Consider the following 18,454-nt stretch of genomic DNA (forward strand, 5'->3'; position numbering starts at 1 on the left):
GACCAAAAATGTGCTTTTCTTTCAAAAACAAGGACATTTCTAAGTGACCCCAAACTTTTGAACGGTAGTGTGTATTAACTCTTCTACAGCCAGCACACCTGATTCAACTTGTCAACTTGGTGAATCAGGTGAGCTAGTTCAGAGATACAACAACAATGTGAAACGGAGGAAAGGGTTAAAAACCATTAAGTTAGAGGTTAGAGGATTCACAGACACCTTACAGAGGAGTTAATGACGCTCGAAAGGAACTTTTAGGTCCTTGGTTTAAATGTATTAAATTAAAATGATGAAAATTAAATGTTTCATCTAGTAGTGTTGTCTACAGTATAGCTAGTTGAGCTGGTTTCATCTTAGTAGTGTTGTCTACAGTATAGCTAGTTGAGCTGGTTTCATCTAGTAGTGTTGTCTACAGTATAGCTAGTTGAGCTGGTTTCATCTAGTAGTGTTGTCTACAGTATAGCTAGTTGAGCTGGTTTCATCTAGTAGTGTTGTCTACAGTATAGCTAGTTGAGCTGGTTTCATCTAGTAGTGTTGTCTACAGTATAGCTAGTTGAGCTGGTTTCATCTAGTAGTGTTGTCTACAGTATAGCTAGTTGAGCTGGTTTCATCTAGTAGTGTTGTCTACAGTATAGCTAGTTGAGCTGGTTTCATCTAGTAGTGTTGTCTACAGTATAGCTAGTTGAGCTGGTTTCATCTAGTAGTGTTGTCTACAGTATAGCTAGTTGAGCTGGTTTTATCTTAGTAGTGTTGTCTACAGTATAGCTAGTTGAGCTGGTTTCATCTAGTAGTGTTGTCTACAGTATAGCTAGTTCAGCTGGTTTCATCTAGTAGTGTTGTCTACAGTATAGCTAGTTGAGCTGGTTTCATCTAGTAGTGTTGTCTACAGTATAGCTAGTTGAGCTGGTTTCATCTAGTAGTGTTGTCTACAGTATAGCTAGTTGAGCTGGTTTCATCTAGTAGTGTTGTCTACAGTATAGCTAGTTGAGCTGGTTTCATCTAGTAGTGTTGTCTACAGTATAGCTAGTTGAGCTGGTTTCATCTAGTAGTGTTGTCTACAGTATAGCTAGTTGAGCTGGTTTCATCTAGTAGTGTTGTCTACAGTATACTGTAGCTAGTTGAGCTGAAAATATGTTCAACTTTTGGATTGTTTACCTGTGTTTTAGTTAGATTAGTTTAGTCTAACTGTTTCTGTGGATCTCTCTCTCTCTCTGTGCCAGCCTGTGGACCCTGGCTGTGTGAGGAGTATGCTGACCTGCTCTACGACCCTGAGGAAGATCCTTGAGGATGCCAGCTCCCTGCTCAGAATGTTCTGGAGGGCAGCACTGCCCAATAGTGAGGGGTCCACTCAGAGCACCAAGACGGTCAGAATCTTATACTCTTTATGTTTGTTTGTAAGAGTTAAATGAAGGGTATTTCCTAATGCTGTTAGCGTGTCATGTGTGTCACTGATCATGTTTGAGAGTGTGTATGTAAGCTTTAGTGGTGATTTTTGTTAATGGATTTGTCACTAGGTGGACTCCCTGTAACCTCACTGCTCTTTACAGGTGTGTAGATTTCTGAAGTGTGACAGTGTGTTTTATCTGTCTCTCTGTGTGTGTGTGTGTGTGTGTGTGTGTGTGTGTGTGTGTGTGTGTGTGTGTGTGTGTGTGTGTGTGTGTGTGTGTGTGTGTCCAGGAGCTGTCTCTAAAGGAGGTCCACACGATGCGTCAGCGGATCTCAGAGCAGGAGGAGGCTCTAAAGGACGCCATGGAGAGACTAAAAAGCTCCAACCGCACCAAAGACAGTATAGAGCACTTCATCGTCAGTCAACGTGAGTGACTCCTACCTCTGTCCTCCTCTTGGTCCTATATCGCTCCTATTTTACCTCTCCCCTCCTTCCCCTCCCTCTTCTGTGTTCTTCTTTCTCTCCCCCCTGTCCTATCTTCTCTTTCTATGCCCAGTCATGTATCTTCCCTTTTGTTCATTCCTTTGTTCGTCATTCCTACCCTCTCTGTCTGTGTCTCTCTATGTTTCTCTCTGTCTATGTCTCTCTATGTTTCTCTCTGTCTATGTTTCTCTATGTTTCTCTCTGTCTCTCTCTCTCTCTGTCTATGTTTCTCTATGTTTCTCTCTGTCTCTCTCTCTCTCTGTCTATGTTTCTCTCTGTCTATGTCTCTCTATGTTTCTCTCTGTCTATGTTTCTCTATGTTTCTCTCTGTCTCTCTCTCTCTCTCTCTATATGTTTCTCTCTGTCTATGTTTCTCTATGTTTCTCTCTGTCTATGTTTCTCTACGTTTCTCTCTGTCTATGTCTCTCTATGTCTCTCTCTGTCTATGTCTCTCTATGATTCTCTCTGTCTATGTCTCTCTCTGTCTATGTCTCTCTATGTCTCTCTATGTTTCTCTCTGTCTGCCTCTCTATGTTTCTCTCTGTCTATGTTTCTCTCTGTCTATGTCTCTCTATGTTTCTCTCTGTCTATGTTTCTCTCTGTCTATGTCTCTCTATGTTTCTCTCTGTCTGCCTCTATGTTTCTCTCTGTCTATGTCTCTCTATTTTCTCTCTGTCTATGTCTCTCTCTGTCTATGTTTCTCTACGTTTCTCTCTGTCTGCCTCTCTATGTTTCTCTCTGTCTATGTCTCTCTATGTCTCTCTATGTCTCTCTCTGTCTATGTTTCTCTCTGTCTATGTCTCTCTATGTTTCTCTCTGTCTATGTTTCTCTCTGTCTATGTCTCTCTATGTTTCTCTCTGTCTATGTTTCTCTATGTTTCTCTCTGTCTGTCTGTCTATGTTTCTCTATGTTTCTCTCTGTCTATGTCTCTCTATGTTTCTCTCTGTCTGTCTCTCCATGTTTCTCTCTGTCTGTCTCTCTATGTTTCTCTCTGTCTATGTTTCTCTATGTTTCTCTCTGTCTGTCTATCTATGTTTCTCTCTGTCTATGTTTCTCTCTGTCTATGTCTCTCTATGTTTCTCTCTGTCTATGTCTCTCTATGTTTCTCTCTGTCTATGTCTCTCTATGTTTCTCTCTGTCTATGTCTCTCTATGTTTCTCTCTGTCTATGTCTCTCTATGTTTCTCTCTGTCTATGTTTCTCTATGTTTCTCTCTGTCTGTCTCTCTATGTTTCTCTCTGTCTATGTCTCTCTATGTTTCTCTCTGTCTATGTCTCTCTATGTTTCTCTCTGTCTGTCTGTCTATGTTTCTCTCTGTCTATGTTTCTCTATGTTTCTCTCTGTCTATGTTTCTCTCTGTCTGTCTGTCTATGTTTCTCTCTGTCTGTCTATGTTTCTCTATGTTTCTCTCTGTCTATGTTTCTCTCTGTCTGTCTCTCTATGTTTCTCTCTGTCTATGTCTCTCTATATTTCTGTCTGTCTCTCTGTCTCTCTCTGTCTATGTCTCTATATGTTTCTCTCTGTATCTCTATATCTGTCTCTCTCTATGTGTGTGTGTGTGTGTGCTTGTGTGTCCCTCAGCACCGATTGTGTGAGGGCCTTGGGAATGAATTACTTACTTTGTGTTTGTATGTGTGGTTGAAGTGATGGGTGATAGTCACAGATTAATCACAACAGTTCTGCTTCGGATTGTTTACAGTGTCAAGAACAAAGGATGTCTTGAAGAAAGCACGGACAAACTTAGAGGTGAGCTCACCCTTTTTGCAGGATCTGACTTATTGATTTCTTCTCACACCCTCTAGAACTCACCACCTCCAGAACTCACCACCCTCTAGAACTCACCACCCTCTAGAACTCTCACCCTCTATACCTCACCACCTCTAGAACTCACCACCCTCTAGAACTCACCACCCTCTAGAACTCACCACCCTCTAGAACTCTCACCCTCTAGAACTCTCCACCTCTAGAACTCTCCACCTCTAGAACTCTCCACCCTCTAGAACTCTCCACCCTCTAGAACTCTCCACCCTCTAGAACTCACCACCCTCTAGAACTCTCCACCCTCTAGAACTCTCCACCCTCTAGAACTCCCCACCCTCTAGAACTCTCCACCCTCTAGAACTCTCCTCCCTCTAGAACTCACCACCCCCTAGAACTCTCCACCCTCTAGAACTCACCACCCTCTAGAACTCACCACCCTCTAGAACTCACCACCCTCTTAATGCTCTTAATCTACTTCTTAAGAAAAATTACCCCTTTCTCTCTCACCCGGCCTCCTCTCACATGCACTCTCTATAATTGTCTCTCTATCTACCTCTATTTCGCTCCATCTCTCGCTCTTCCTTGAGTTATTCCAGGAGAACGAGCAGAGAATGTCCTCCCTTGGCCTCACTTCTTTCCCCTCCTCCTCCTCCTCCTCTTCCTCCCATCCCTGGGTTGGTAAAGGTACGACTCCCTGGCATGCTGTGCCTGTCAGTGTGCCTGTATCAGCATCCAGTAATCCACCCTGCCTATCTTTAAAGGCCCAAATGCAGCTGTTTTTATCTCAACATCAAATTGTTTCTGAGTAACAATGATGTACCTTACTATAATTGTTTTCCATTTAAATGGTCAACAACAAAAAAACTTTCTCAATCATTAATTTTGCTAACCTGTCTGGAAGTGGACTGAATAAGAGGCCTAATTGGAGGGGTCTATTGGGAGTGATATGTAACCTGAAAATGACCTGTAATTGGCAGCGAGGTTTGGAACTGTCTTTGTTATTTGTGTATAAACTTATACAGCCTGGTGATGTCACCAGGCAAGCCAAAACTCCACTCATTTAAAAACTGCAGATTAGAAGGTCCTGTGTGAAATACCACTGATCACATTTTTGCACACTTTTACAGTGTTCACTTCATCCGCTGTTGTACAATTTAGAAAACACAGGAAACTGAATTTTGACGGCACTGGGCCTTTAACCAGCTTCCTTCATAGAGTAGGAGGCCTACTAGCATTAAATCAAATCAAAATCAAATCAAATGTATTTATATAGCCCTTCTTACATCAGCTGATATCTCAAAGTGCTGTACAGAAACCCAGCCTAAAACCCCAAACAGCAAGCAATGCAGGTGTAGAAGCACGGTGGCTAGGAAAAACTCCCTAGAAAGGGCAAAACCTAGGAAGAAACCTAGAGAGGAACCAGGCTATGAGGGGTGGCCAGTCCTCTTCTGGCTGTGCCGGGTGGAGATTATAACAGAACATGGCCAAGATGTTCAAATGTTCATAAATGACCAGCATGGTCAAATAATAATAATCACAGTAGTTGTCGAGGGTGCAGCAAGTCAGCACCTCAGGAGTAAATGTCAGTTGGCTTTTCATAGCCGATCATTAAGAGTATCTCTACCGATCCTGCTGTCTCTAGAAAGTTGAAAACAGCAGGTCTGGGACAGGTAGTACGTCAGGTGAACAGGTCAGGGTTCCATAGCTGCAGGCAGAACAGTTGAAACTGGAGCAGCAGCACGGCCAGGTGGACTGGGGACAGCAAGGAGTCATCATGCCAGGTAGTCCTGAGGCATGGTCCTAGGGCTCAGGTCCTCCGAGAGAGAGAAAGAGAGAATTAGAGAATTAGAGAGAGCATACTTAAATTCACACAGGACACTGGATAAGACAGGAAGTACTCCAGGTATAACAAACTGACCCTAGCCCCCCGACACATAAACTACTGCAGCATAAATATTAAACAGCAATGCATGATCCCGTCTTTGACGCAATCACTTGGTTAAACATTTTTATTTTGTAATACCATTGTACATATAACATTTTCTAACACCTACTTATTGGGATCATACTTGTTGTAGGCCTACCATCAGCAGATTTTAGTCACCCTACTTGAATATGTGTGTGTGTGTGTGTGTGTGTGTGTGTGTGTGTGTGCGTGCGTGCGTGCGTGCGTGCGTGCGTGCGTGCGTGCGTGCGTGCGTTAAATTGACTCTGTTTAGGTTAGAGTGGAAATAAATAAGCATGTGAAGACAATTTGAGGTAATCATTGATGGAGTGATTTCATTGTCTTACGTCAGATAACGCAATGAATCCACATGACATAAGTCATGACATTACATAGTAACATGAAATATATACTTATATACATTACCAATCAAAAGTGTGGACACACCTACTCATTCAAGGGTTTTTCTTTATTTTTACTATTTTCTACATTCTAGAATAATAGTGAAGACATCAAAACTATTAACTAACACATGGAATCATGTAGTAACCAAACAAGTGTTGAACAAATCAAGATATATTTTATATTTAAGATTCTTCAAAGTAGCCACCCTTTGCCTTGATGACAGCTTTGCACACTCTTGGCATTCACTCAACCAGCTTCATGATCATCCTTTCACCTTCTCTGCATCTCACAAAGACACGGAGGTTGGAGCCAAAAGTCTCAAATTTGGACTCATCAGACCAAAGAACAGATTTCCACCAGTCTAATGTTCATTGCTTGTGTTTCTTGGCCCAAGCAAGTCTTCTTCTTATTGGTGTCCTTTAGTAGTGGTTTCTTTGTAGCAATTCGACAATGAAGGCCTGTTGATGTTGAGATGTGTCTGTTACTTGAACTCTGTGAAGCATTTATTTGGCTGCAATTTCTGAGGCTGGTGACTCTAATGAACTTATCTACAGCAGAGGTAAATCTGGGTCTTCCTTTCCTGTGGCAGTCCTCATGAGAGCCAGTTTCGTCATAGCGCTTGATGGTTTTTGCAAACTTTAAAAGTTCTTGAAATATTACGGATTGACTGTAACGGCGGTCCTCCTCCTCTACATCTTCGGAAGAGGAGGAGTATTGAGGGAACCAAGGCGCAGCGAAGTTTGAACACATATTTATTTAACAAAAACAATAAACGATCGTGAAGCTATGAACGAAGTGCACATACAGGCTACAAACGTATAACATAGACACGAACTTGTGTAAACTAACAAAATAACAAAACGGTGTAGACAGACCTATACGACAAACTTACATAAAACAACAAGAACGCACGAATAGGACAATTAGACTACACACACCGAACAAACCGTAACAGTCCCGTATGGTGCAAACAATTACACAGACACGGAAGACAATCACCCAAAACGAACACTGTGACAACGCCTACCTAAATATGACTCTTAATTAGAGGAACGCCAAACACCTGCCTCTAATTAAGAGCCATACCAGGCAACCCAAAACCAACACAGAAACAGAAAACATAGAACGCCCACCCAACCTCACGTCCTGACCAACTAACACACATAACAAACTAACATAAATAGGTCAGGAATGTGACATTGACTGACTTTCATGCCTAAAGTAATGATAGACTGTCATTTCTCTTTGCTTATTTGAGCTGTTCTTGCCATAATATGGACTCTGTATTTTACCAAATAGGGCTATCTTCTGTATACCACCCCTACCTTGTCACAATACAACTGATTGGCTTAAATGCATTAAGAAGGAAATAAATTCCACAAATTGACTTTTAACAAGGCACACCTGTTAATTGAAATGCATTCCAGGTGACTACCTCATGACGCTGGTTGAGAGAATGACAAGAGTGTGCAAAGCTGTCATCAGCTGGCTGCTTTGAAGAATCTCAAATATAAAATATATTTTGATTTGTTTAGAACTTTTTTACAATGTAGAAAATAGTAAAAAAAAAAGAAAAACCCTTGAATGAGTAGGTGTGTCCAAACTTTGACTGGTACTGTATATTTACTGTAAGAATGCTGACCCGTCCATCCTCTTTTGCCTCATCCTTCCACCCAGGTGAAAACCCAAGAGGCTTCTGTGAGCTCACCCAGTCTGCTGGTTGGGGTATCGTGAAACCCCAGATCCAGGCTCCATAATCCAGGACCCCTACAGTCCTGTGGCCTAATACCCAGGGTCTGACCCATGGGGTTGACGTACCGCGTTCCCTACAGGCAGCTTCTTTGTGATGCACCAGCTCCAACTTCCGCCTAATACTGGGAGACAGGATACTTCCTGTTGAAACACGGGACATAATCTCAGGTTTCTGGTTAAATAAGGAGAACACTTTAGTTGAGGGGAGACTGTCTGATAGTCAGTAGGGGTTCAGCCAGGTGCTCTCTGTGATGCTGTTTTATGCCAAGCGGAACAGTGATTAATGAATGTTGACGACTGTCTTATGTCAGGTGTTATGTATAGCTCATGTAGGTGTTACGAAGGTACCTCAACTGAAGTGTTTCCCCTATTTTACCTGAGACATATATTATGTTTTGAGCTCTATATGAAACCTCTTCAAGGATCCTATGACAATCAACCTTGAACAAGCCAGGAATAGAGGCTTTTAAAAAGCCAAACTAGACTAAAGTGCTTCCTTTTTGCTTCTAACAAGGCAAGTTTGTAAGTGTGTGTATGTGTAAAGTAGTTGCATGTTGTTTGAGGGGGAAAAAAGCCATATTTATAGATGTTAGATACCCTGTTTCGTACGATACTTCTTCTGCCATTGAAATGGTCTGTTACTGATGTCACAAGATGTAAACACTATTCAGATTTTAAAGATCCTATGGATGGGTTGACCCTAGAACTGTCTTCCTGCTGAACTGCTCGAACCTGTAACCATACTAAAGATGTAAAGATTGTTCCCAGCTTTAAATCTAGTCTCTCGACCTAAGTCCTTAAAGCAGGCGGCATACTGCTGCCAGCTGCAATACATTCAACTATGACCTGCTGATGTATTCCAATGACCTATTTAAGAAAGTGACAGGAGCATTTGGTGCTTGGTCCAAAATAAGTTGTAATTTTTAAAATGTTTGATTTTAAACAGAAATGCCTCGGAGGCGAATGGACCACACAATGTTTTTTTCTCCAAATTTGTAAAGTTGTTTTAATTTGGGCTAACATTTAAACCCTTCTAAGACAAAAAAAATGTCAATATTATTTTGATTAGATTTTTTAAATTCTGTTATGGTAACCATAGATGTTATTTTCTATTAACAAAACCTGTGACAATCATCAGCAGGATATGTGAAAACTTGGTTTCTTACACTGAGATATGCAAAGCTGTATCTGTATAAGATGTACTGTATGTACATAATGGCAGGGGCGTACAATAAAACAGCTTTTTTTGTGTCAGGAAGAGGGGGTCAGGGGCTGAATTTATTTTTTATGCATGTGTAATATATCAAATCCAATTTTATTTGTCGAATACCGTGAAATGCTTACTTATAAGCCCTTGTTGTTTTAGGGAGAAGCTTTTCAATAAAACGGGACTAAAATATGAATTATGTTTGTTCTTGGAAGATTTCTATAAATGTTGAAAACATATCTACGTTTTTTTTTACACAGTCATTTGAAGTGCTCAAGTTAGAATATTTACCCATTTCAACCACGAGATGGCAGCAGACACCAACTCCTTCGCTCATCTACACTAGGGTCTCATGCCACGCGCTGCATGTTTATATTCAGTGCGTGCACCTTGTCTAGTTTACATATGGAAAGCTGACTACAGGTCAGATTTTAATTACTTTAAAATGTTTTGAATTCTGGCAACTTGAAGACATGCTGAACCTAGATCAGTGGTATAGGAGCAGGAGGCACTGCAGTTGAAACGTGAGAGGAGATTCAGGAAGCGAATCGTGACTGCACAGTCCGCACACAGTCACAGATCACCAGCTCACACCGGCGACGATGGAAGACTGACAATTTGAAAGAGGGCGAGGACAACCGATCGAGAGACATTCGTGAATAATAATACAATTTACTTTACATTAAGTTGGATGGAAGAAACTCGAGCATTTCTGCTACGTCACCTGTCAAGAAAAAATGCCAAGTGTTACAATGACAAGGTGTCTTTTGCAGGTAACGTTAGCTAGCTACGAAGCTGGCTTAGCTTGATTCTAGCTAACCATCCATCCAGGTCTGTCTGATAGCGAAGTCACAGGGGTGCGTGGAGTTCGGAAAATTTAATATCATTTTTGATGTACTGGTAATTGTACGACCTCGCCTTTAATTTTTGTTCGTTCGATACCCTTGCTAGTTAGGTTTTTCAGCTAGCTAGCTAGCCAGTAAGCTACATAAAGGTGGCGCGTAAAATGCAGTAGCCAGGAAAAAGATAACTACGTTAACTAGAGAGCTAGCTAGCTAGCTTGTAACTACAGCAACCAAGCGACTGACAACCTGTCAATATAGTTGTGACATTACTGCAGTTGCCGAGGATCATTTAGTCTGTTTGTGCCAACAAGTTAATTTGAATGGGGATTTATTTCTACGGTCGGATTTGGCACCAGTTGGACTTGCTGAACACATCACAGCAGCAGGAGATATGAATTTCAAGTTTCCAAAGGAAATGCGAGGAAGACGTCAATACAGTTAGCTGGCTAGCCTAGCATAAATTAGCTAAGCAGAGTCAGATATCTGTGAAACACATTTATTTTTGTCATAATTTTTTCCACGTGAGAAAATGAAGAGAACCGAAAATAAAAACAAAAAACAAATTCCGGACCAGCACGGTAGCGGGACAGCGGCAAAAGATGTGGTGAGTTGTCATGACATGTTCTTCAGTAGCCTAGACCAGCTAGCTACAATACAAAGTAAGCCTAGCTAAAAGACAGGTTTGGGTCCCACGAATGTAACCTAGCTAGCTCGCTACCTTTTATAGATGCAGAAATCAAGAACTGTGATTTTACTGGGTATTGCTTAGTCAGTGGTTGTTGATTGTACTGAATACACGTTAAACTGATTGATTGACGTGCTATTTTCTCATTTGTTTTTGCATTTCCTATTCATTGGTTGCTGATTGGTCCTTGCATGAATCTCTTATGAATTCTATGTAATAATGTATACAGCCTTATCTAGCCAACCTGCGTCAAGTCAGGTCACCTGCTGCACGCATGACCTCACTCCTCCTACTTTCAATCTATCTAAACACTGACTTAATCTGATAAATTTCAGAATGGCGTGAAAGAGAGTGCACACAGCACAAGGTGGATAAGAAGGGCAGAGGTCAATGAGCACTTGATTTGGGATTATGTTGTTGAGGCATGTTTTAGTACCACTGAGGGAGCAGGTGGTGTCATTTAGTCTGCTCTGCTAGTTCACTGCCTCAGGGAGCAGCACCATACCATAACCACTAACCAGATCAGGGCCAGTATTCATAAAGCGTCTCATCTGTTTTGCATTTTCAGATCATAATGAATAGACTGGGTAATTAGATCAGTACTCCTAAGATGCTTTCCCAAGCACTCCCATTATTCATGTCAATACTGTATGTATGCTCTCTGCAAGATGTTATGACTAGAGGAGGAGGGGAGCTAACATGCCAGTTGTTTTTGGGAGAATTATCTGGCAGGGAGCACCACAGTGTTTGGCCTTTAGGGTAAATGGGATGGGATTAGAGTTTCTAATATTACGGCTAGAACATCGTTGGCGCTCAGAAAAATAATAATGCACAAGGTCAGGATCAGCATTCCCAATAATGTTGATTTCAGTGCTGCTCAACAACAACTCACTCTCAATATTTTCTGTCTCACTCATATTTCATAATCAATAAACCCTCATATAAAATTGGCCCTCTGGAACATAGAAGACTTACAGTAGTTTATTGCTGTTTTGAAGTATGTTCTTGTAACTAGAAAGTTAGCATTGATTGAGTGATAGGTGGTGTAATATATTGCTCCACCCACTCTCTGGGGATCTTGATGTCATAAAAGGGATGTTGATGTCATAAAAGGTCATCTGCTCTGATGCTCCACATTTCTTTTCACAAATGGTTTTGCTTTCAGCAGCATTTTGGAGAGCAAAGCTTTGCACTGTGTTCTCATTTATAAGCAACTATGAGAAAAATCTAGAGTGTTTTCTAACCAGATTAGTGTGTTGTGAGGGAGGCAGTTTGATCTCAACTGGGGGAGTTGCTTTATGATATTATGGAATGCCAGACAGAAATGTTTATGTGCTCATTGCTGGCAGTTTTATGTAGTTTTGGGTGGAAGCAAATGGGTGTGCTGTTCACACAGTAGTATATACATTCAGTGCACACAGGAACCTTTCCCTCTGCAGTCAGTCTTTGACACTTTAACATCCAGAACTGTGGGTTATAATGATGTCACTGTCAGGTGACACTTCTAAGGTGGTCTGAGCTCTCTGGCCCTGACACAATTGGCAGACACACATCCTCTTCAAACAAAGGATTAACTAAGTCAAACCTTACCTTGGGATTTGTGTGACTGCATTACCAGCCTTGTCCTTCTTCCTAGTTACTGTTTAATGAAGGGCTGCGGTTTATTGTCTCCATATTGTGCAGTGGGTTCAGTGTACTGCTGTTTAACTCCTTTGGTCCAGCCCAGGTTTACTGGCCTTATTGACATGGTAAATTTAAGCAGTAAAAAATTGAAGCCGTAAAAAACACAGCACGGTCCAGTAAAACAACTGTATCACAGTAGCTCTTCACTGTGATCCAGATTATCTATTGCACCAGTGTTACAAGACAGCTTGCAGCTACTGGTTCATTTGCTTCCTTCTACTGTGGTGTTTGACCTTGTGTTTTCAAATTGACACAATGAGCCATGAATGGGCCTCATTTTCTCTGGTTGATCTGGGGCTCTGGTTGATCTGGGGCTCTGGTTGATCTGGGGCTGGGTCTCAAGGAGTGTGTGTTGGAACAGTAGTAGAACAGTAACTTTTGGACACCTGAACTAGGGTAATGTCTTCGGGTAATAAACAACCGTAAATGACTCCTGCTTCAGTGTGTCAGTTAGAACAGGAACAGAGGCTGTTCTTTTTGCTAAGCGAATTAGCTCATATTGAGACACTGAAATCTGAACTGAAATCTGCAGGGATTATGAATGCTGCACATTGCAGTGTTGTACATTTGTGGTTTTTATATGGTGAAAGGAGGGGAGATATGCCAAGGGGCTTTTTCACACAGGCTCTTCTGTGTTCTAAATGTCTCAATGCCCTGAGAACATATAGCCTAGCCTTAGAAGACATAGTCTCATGATAAGCAGATCAGAGCTGCGGAAGCAAAATAACTTTAGTTGTCTCTTCATTGCATTGGTCTCAGTCTGTGTTCCTTGTTGAAAAAAAGGTATTATAATTGTGTATGTGGCTGTAAACAAACACAATCCTGTATTGAGTATGTCTGAATGGTGTTTCAAGGCATAGGTTGTTGACTGGGCTTTATATACTGTTTCCTTAAATGTTTATTTATTTAACTAGGCAAGCCAGTTAAGAAAAAATTCTTATTTACAATGACGGCCTAACCTGGACGACGCTGGGCCAATTGTGCGCTGCCCTATGGGACTCCCAATCACGGCCGGGTTGTGATACAGCCTGGAATCCAACCAGGGCCTGTAGTGATGCCTCTAGCACTGAGATGCTGTGCCACTCGGGAGCCCTTTGACTATATAAACTAGTGGCCCGCAGTGTTTGTCATTATACCCTGATGAAGACAGCTTGTCTGTCGAAAAGTTGGTTATTCAATTATTTCATCTGAGCTCCTAGAGTGTGCAGCTCTCCTTTTCTTTTTCAAATATATACATGCAACAATTTCACTGAGTTACAGTTTATATACGCCCACCCACTGGGGAGCCAGTCCCAGCCAATCAGAATGAGTTTTTCCCCACAAAAGGGTTTTATTGCAGACAAAAATGTTTCATCAGCTTTCCGGGTGGCTGGCCTCAGACATTCCCACAGGTGAAGAAGCCGGATGTGGAGGTCCTGGGCTGGCGTTGTTGCGATGCCGGTTGGATGTATTGCCAAATGATCTAAAAAGATGTTGGGAGGCGGCTTATGGTAGAGAAATTAACATTCAATTCTCTGGCAATAGCTCTGTTGGACATTCCTGCATTCCTGCATGCCAATTGCATGCCCCCTCAACTTGAGATGTCTGTGGCATTGTGTTGTGTGACAAAACTGCACATTTTAGAGTGGCCTTTTATTGTCCCCAGCACAAGGTGCACCTGTGTAATGATCATGCTGTTCAATCAGCTTCTTGATATGCCACACCTGTCAGGTGGATGGATTATATTGGCGTTAGAGAAATTTTCACTAACAGGGATGTAAACAAATTTGTGCCAAACATTTATTAAAGATAAATAAGCTTTTTGTGCATATGAAAAATTTCAGGGAACTTTTATTTCAGATCATGGAACCTACATGTTGCGTTTATATTTTTGTTAATTTTAGATCCATGTCTATTTGCTCTGTGAAATGGTATTAGACTGGCCTTCAAGAGATAAGACAGATTCCGTTTGCCCCAACACACAGCCAGGACAGATGGCTGGGATATACACTGGCAGCAAACAATGTTATATAAACCGTTTTTTTAATCCAAATCGGCTTTTCATAGTTATGTAGCTTTAAAAACATTGTTTGATCAACATTACCTCAGAATTCATTTAATGACTCGTTCAGCAAAGAGGCTTTGGGATTGGTTAGATAACATGAAGCTACAGGGAGTTTAGCCGGGCACTGTGGATGTTTTCATACAGAACAAATCAGTCTCTATCTGATTGTAGTAATCTATGCTGTAATGGGCCATGCATTCCCCTTATTCACCGACTGAAGGGTTCATGTGTGTTCACATTTCCAAATCTCATGCTGCTGACAGTTGAGTTATTGTACGAGTAGGATCGAGATGACTAAGAAGACCCTGTAGCTAGCCCTTATTGTATAGAATGGCCATATTTCACACGGAATGGAAACTTTCACAGATAAATCTTTTAAATGATTCCAGGTTTTGAGTTGAGTTGGATACAGGTGAAGAAGAAAACAGTGAAATGTTATTCTCAAAGTGCTTTGCTCCAACTCAGCAGCACAGTACCAATAGCGTCTTGTTATTGCTCCATACCGTTGAGTTTGCAACTGTTGTTAAAAACAAGTTCAAGTCAATTACCTTTTATTGTTTTGTTTTAAATGTTACAATACATCCGTTGATGTTGTCTATTCTCTTTCCTTAACCTGTTGAGGATGGGGGCGCTGTTGTGACTATTTATGCTAATCGTGTAATTTTTGAAACGGCTTCCCACAAAATCCTTGATCGTACAATATGCATATTATTATTATTATTGGATAGAAAACAGTCTATAGTTTCTATAGGAGTTGAAATTTTGTCTCTAAGTGGAACAGAGCCCATTCTACAGCAATTTCCCTGACATGGAGTCAGATTTCAGAAATTTTGTCCACTGTTCTGGAGTCAGTTTTAAGGCCAATGTTATTCCTATGAGTATACGGACACTGCTTACGTCTTCCCCTGGATGCCTTTACGTGATGACAATTTGAACGGGGTCGATTGCGCGTTCACAGGCACTACAAATTAAAAAACCCTGAGGCTAGTCACTCTTTTGGAGCTGCGTCATGCGCCTAGAGGACACCGACCCGCACCTGTTCCAAGCATTAGTGGAGGGAGTAATATTACTCTGGTCATGTTTCTACTCGTTATGGGAGTTAAAAACATCATAAGGTAGTTAATTTAAAGCGTTTTATAGCAATTTATATCCGTTTAGTGCGATTTTGGGACATTTATTTCTGAAACGCTGTGAATTGCTGGGCACGCTTCCAGTTCATCCCGAACGCAGTTGGCATTTCCACATGGCAAGAGGACAGCTTTCCACCAAAAGACGATTGGACCCAAGAAAGGATCCTTTGCCCAAGATACTGATGGAAGAACAGCTCAAAGTAGGACATTTTTATTATGATAAATCGTGTTTCTGTCGAAAAATGTTAGTGGCTTAGGACGCCATGTTTTTTGACGTAGCTTCGCTTGGCGCAAACTGTATTGAAAAGTAAGGATAATTTAAAAAATGTAATTCCGCGATTGTATTAAGAATTAAATTGTCTATCAATCCCTGTCCACCCTATATTTTTTAGTCACGTTTATGAGTATTTATGTATAAGAGTAGATCACTGTCTAATATGGCGCACGGACATTTTCTCACCAGCTGGGCTACATTTCACATTGTCTAACCATGATTTTGGTGGCTAAATATAAACATTTTCGATCAAACTCTATATGGATTGTGTAATATGATGTTACAGGAGTGTCATCGGAAGAATTCTGAGAAGGTTAGTGAAAAAATTAATATATTTTGGCGATGTTTGACGTTATCGCCCACTTTGGCTAGAATCAATGCTGGGCTGCTATGTGCTATGTGCTATGCTAATATAACGATTTATTGTGTTTTCGCTGTAAGACACTTAGAAAATCTGAAATATTGTCTGTATTCACAGGATCTGTGTCTTTCGATTAGTGTATGCTGTGTATTTTTACGAAATGTTTGATGATTAGTAAGTAGGTAAACACGTTGCTCTATGTAGTTTTTCTAGTCCATTTGTGACGGTGGGTGCAATTGTAACCTATGCCATCTACCTGAAATATGCACTTTTTTCTAACAAAACCTATCCCATACCATAAATATGTTATCAGACTGTCATCTAATGAGTTTTTTTGTTGGTTAGGGGCTATAAATATCTTAGTTTAGCCGAATTGGTGATGGCTACTGGTGTTGGTGGACAAATAAAAGATGGTGGATTATGCTAATGTATTTTTAGGTAATAGATGTACATCTTTACATATTGTGTCTTCCCTGTAAAACATTTTAAAAATCGGACATGTTGACTGGATTCACAAGATCTGTGTCTTTCATTAGCTGTATTGGACTTTAATGTGTGAAAGTTAAATATTTAAAAAATATTTTTTTTTTGAATTTCGCGGCTCTGCCTTTTCAGTGGAATGTGGGCGGGGGGGGGGGGGGGGGCCGCTAGGTTAATGGATAACCTAAGAGATCTCTAATGACCAGGAGAGCAGAGCAGGGGGGAACTTCAGGCTACAGTCAGTCAGTCAGAGACATCATGATGCCCTGACCTATACCTGAGAAACAGAGACCTGAGGAAAAGAAGGTGGCTCTAAAGTACAGGAGGGAGTGTTGTCCACTCACTGCAAAAGAAAAGGCAGATATAGGCCATGAAACATAGCATAGGACTAGCAAAATACAATAATAGACAATGTTGGCACTGAGGAACTAACAGTTGATGCCCCTTGGTTAAAATAGCTAGAACTGTGATCAAATTGAAAAGGATCAATTGTGTTAAACCATTAACCTGTCTAGGATGAGGGTGCCGCTAGCGGCACTCCCCCCCCCACCCCCACTGAAAAACCAGTGCCGCGAAATTAAAAAAAATAATATTTTTTTAAATATTTAACTTTCACACATTAAAGTCCAATACAGCTAATGAAAGACACAGATCTTGTGAATCCAGCCAACATGTCCGATTTTTTTTTTTACTTTGAGCTGTTCTTCCATCAGAATCTTGGGCAAAGAATCCTTTCTTGGGTCTAATCGTCTTTTGGTCGAAAGCTGTCCTCTTGCCATGTAGAAATGCCCATTGCTTTCGGCATGAACTGGAACCGTGCCCAGAGATTCACAGTGTCTCAGAAATAAATGTCCCAAAATCGCACTAAACGGAAATAAATTGCTATAAAACGGTTTAAATTAACTACCTTATGATGTTTTTAACTCCTATAACGAGTAGAAACATGACCGGAGAAATATAACTGGCTTCACTAGTGCTTGGAAAAAGTGCAGGTCGGTGTCCTCCGCGCGCCTGACGCACCTGGAAAAGAGTTCCTACCTACACGTGTTTTTGTTTTATAGTGGCTGTGATTGGGCAATCGATACCATTCAAATCGTCATCACGTAAAGGCATCCAGGGGAAGACGTAAGCAGTGTCTGTATACTCATAGCAATAACAGTGGCCTTTTAACTGACTCCAGATCAGGGGCCAAAATGTGTGAAATCGGACTCCATGTCAGGGAAATTGCTGTAGAATGAGTTCTGTTCCACTCAGAGACAAAATTTCAACGGCTATAGAAACTAGAGACTGTTTTCTATCCAATAATAATAATAATATGCATATTGTACGATCAAGAATTTAGTAGGAAGCCGTTTCAAAAATTACACGATTTACATAAATAGTGACAACAGCACCCCCTAGCCTCAACAGGTTAACCAACAGCAGCAGCTTCTCTCTTTTCTCTTTGACGCTCCTCTAGCAGACCAAGGCCAGATATGACATGGGCTCTACCAGGCCTGTTTAACTGGTAGTCCCGCCCACATCCATGAGTCATGGTTGAGTGACTGACTGACTGACTGACTGACTGACTTCCACTGAGGAGCTATTGTTCTGGAATAGCCATGGCGGGCCCCCAGCTGCAGGTCCCAGTGCTGCCAGGCTGCCCAGGCAAACTGACTGGGGGTGATTAATCCAGAACCAGTTGCTAATTTCCCCACAAAGGGGTCCTGGGAGTGAGATGAGAGAGGGGGTGCAGCTGCAAGGGGCGAAGAAGAATAATTATTATTACTACCTCGTTATGCAGAATTATGAGCTAGATGGCTGCCATCTGTCACAGAAGACAGGCAAGTGTTGGCAAGGAGAGGCTGGCATCCAATTTCATCATACAGGGATCAGTGCATTAGAACTAGTCCCTCTCTGACAGGTATTGTGTCAGCTCTTGGCTTTCTCTGATGTTTTTCTTCTCCAGATAAATGTGATGGAAAGACAAAATAAATAAAAGTACACCCCAGCCTAGGGCTGTGGCGGTCATGCAA

The 18,454-nt window shown here is 41.3% G+C and overlaps 2 protein-coding genes across 9 annotated transcripts in view; both read left to right on the plus strand.

Annotated features, from left to right (window-relative positions):
* The window catches only part of LOC129869442 (myomegalin-like), a 139,527-nt gene extending 130,394 nt beyond the window's left edge, over positions 1-9,133 (plus strand). For 5 of the 6 annotated variants that reach the window (XM_055943862.1, XM_055943863.1, XM_055943858.1 and 2 more), the window contains 5 exons: positions 1,218-1,361; positions 1,675-1,810; positions 3,567-3,613; positions 4,225-4,312; positions 7,656-9,133. In XM_055943862.1, coding sequence (XP_055799837.1) covers positions 1,218-1,361; positions 1,675-1,810; positions 3,567-3,613; positions 4,225-4,312; positions 7,656-7,735 — 495 coding nt within the window. In that variant the 3' untranslated portion in view covers positions 7,736-9,133. The remainder of the gene's footprint in view (positions 1-1,217; positions 1,362-1,674; positions 1,811-3,566; positions 3,614-4,224; positions 4,313-7,655) is intronic. The other variant, XM_055943860.1, reaches the window with a different exon arrangement.
* A 171-nt stretch (positions 9,134-9,304) lies between these two features.
* The window catches only part of LOC129869445 (microtubule-associated serine/threonine-protein kinase 2-like), a 284,626-nt gene continuing 275,476 nt past the window's right edge, over positions 9,305-18,454 (plus strand). For all 3 annotated transcript variants that reach the window (XM_055943864.1, XM_055943865.1, XM_055943867.1), the window contains exon 1: positions 9,305-10,386. In XM_055943864.1, the coding sequence (XP_055799839.1) occupies positions 10,312-10,386 (75 nt within the window). In that variant the 5' untranslated portion in view covers positions 9,305-10,311. The remainder of the gene's footprint in view (positions 10,387-18,454) is intronic.

The sequence above is a fragment of the Salvelinus fontinalis genome, chromosome 14 (genome assembly GCF_029448725.1).
Source record: "Salvelinus fontinalis isolate EN_2023a chromosome 14, ASM2944872v1, whole genome shotgun sequence".
In the NCBI taxonomy this organism is placed as follows: domain Eukaryota; kingdom Metazoa; phylum Chordata; class Actinopteri; order Salmoniformes; family Salmonidae; genus Salvelinus; species Salvelinus fontinalis.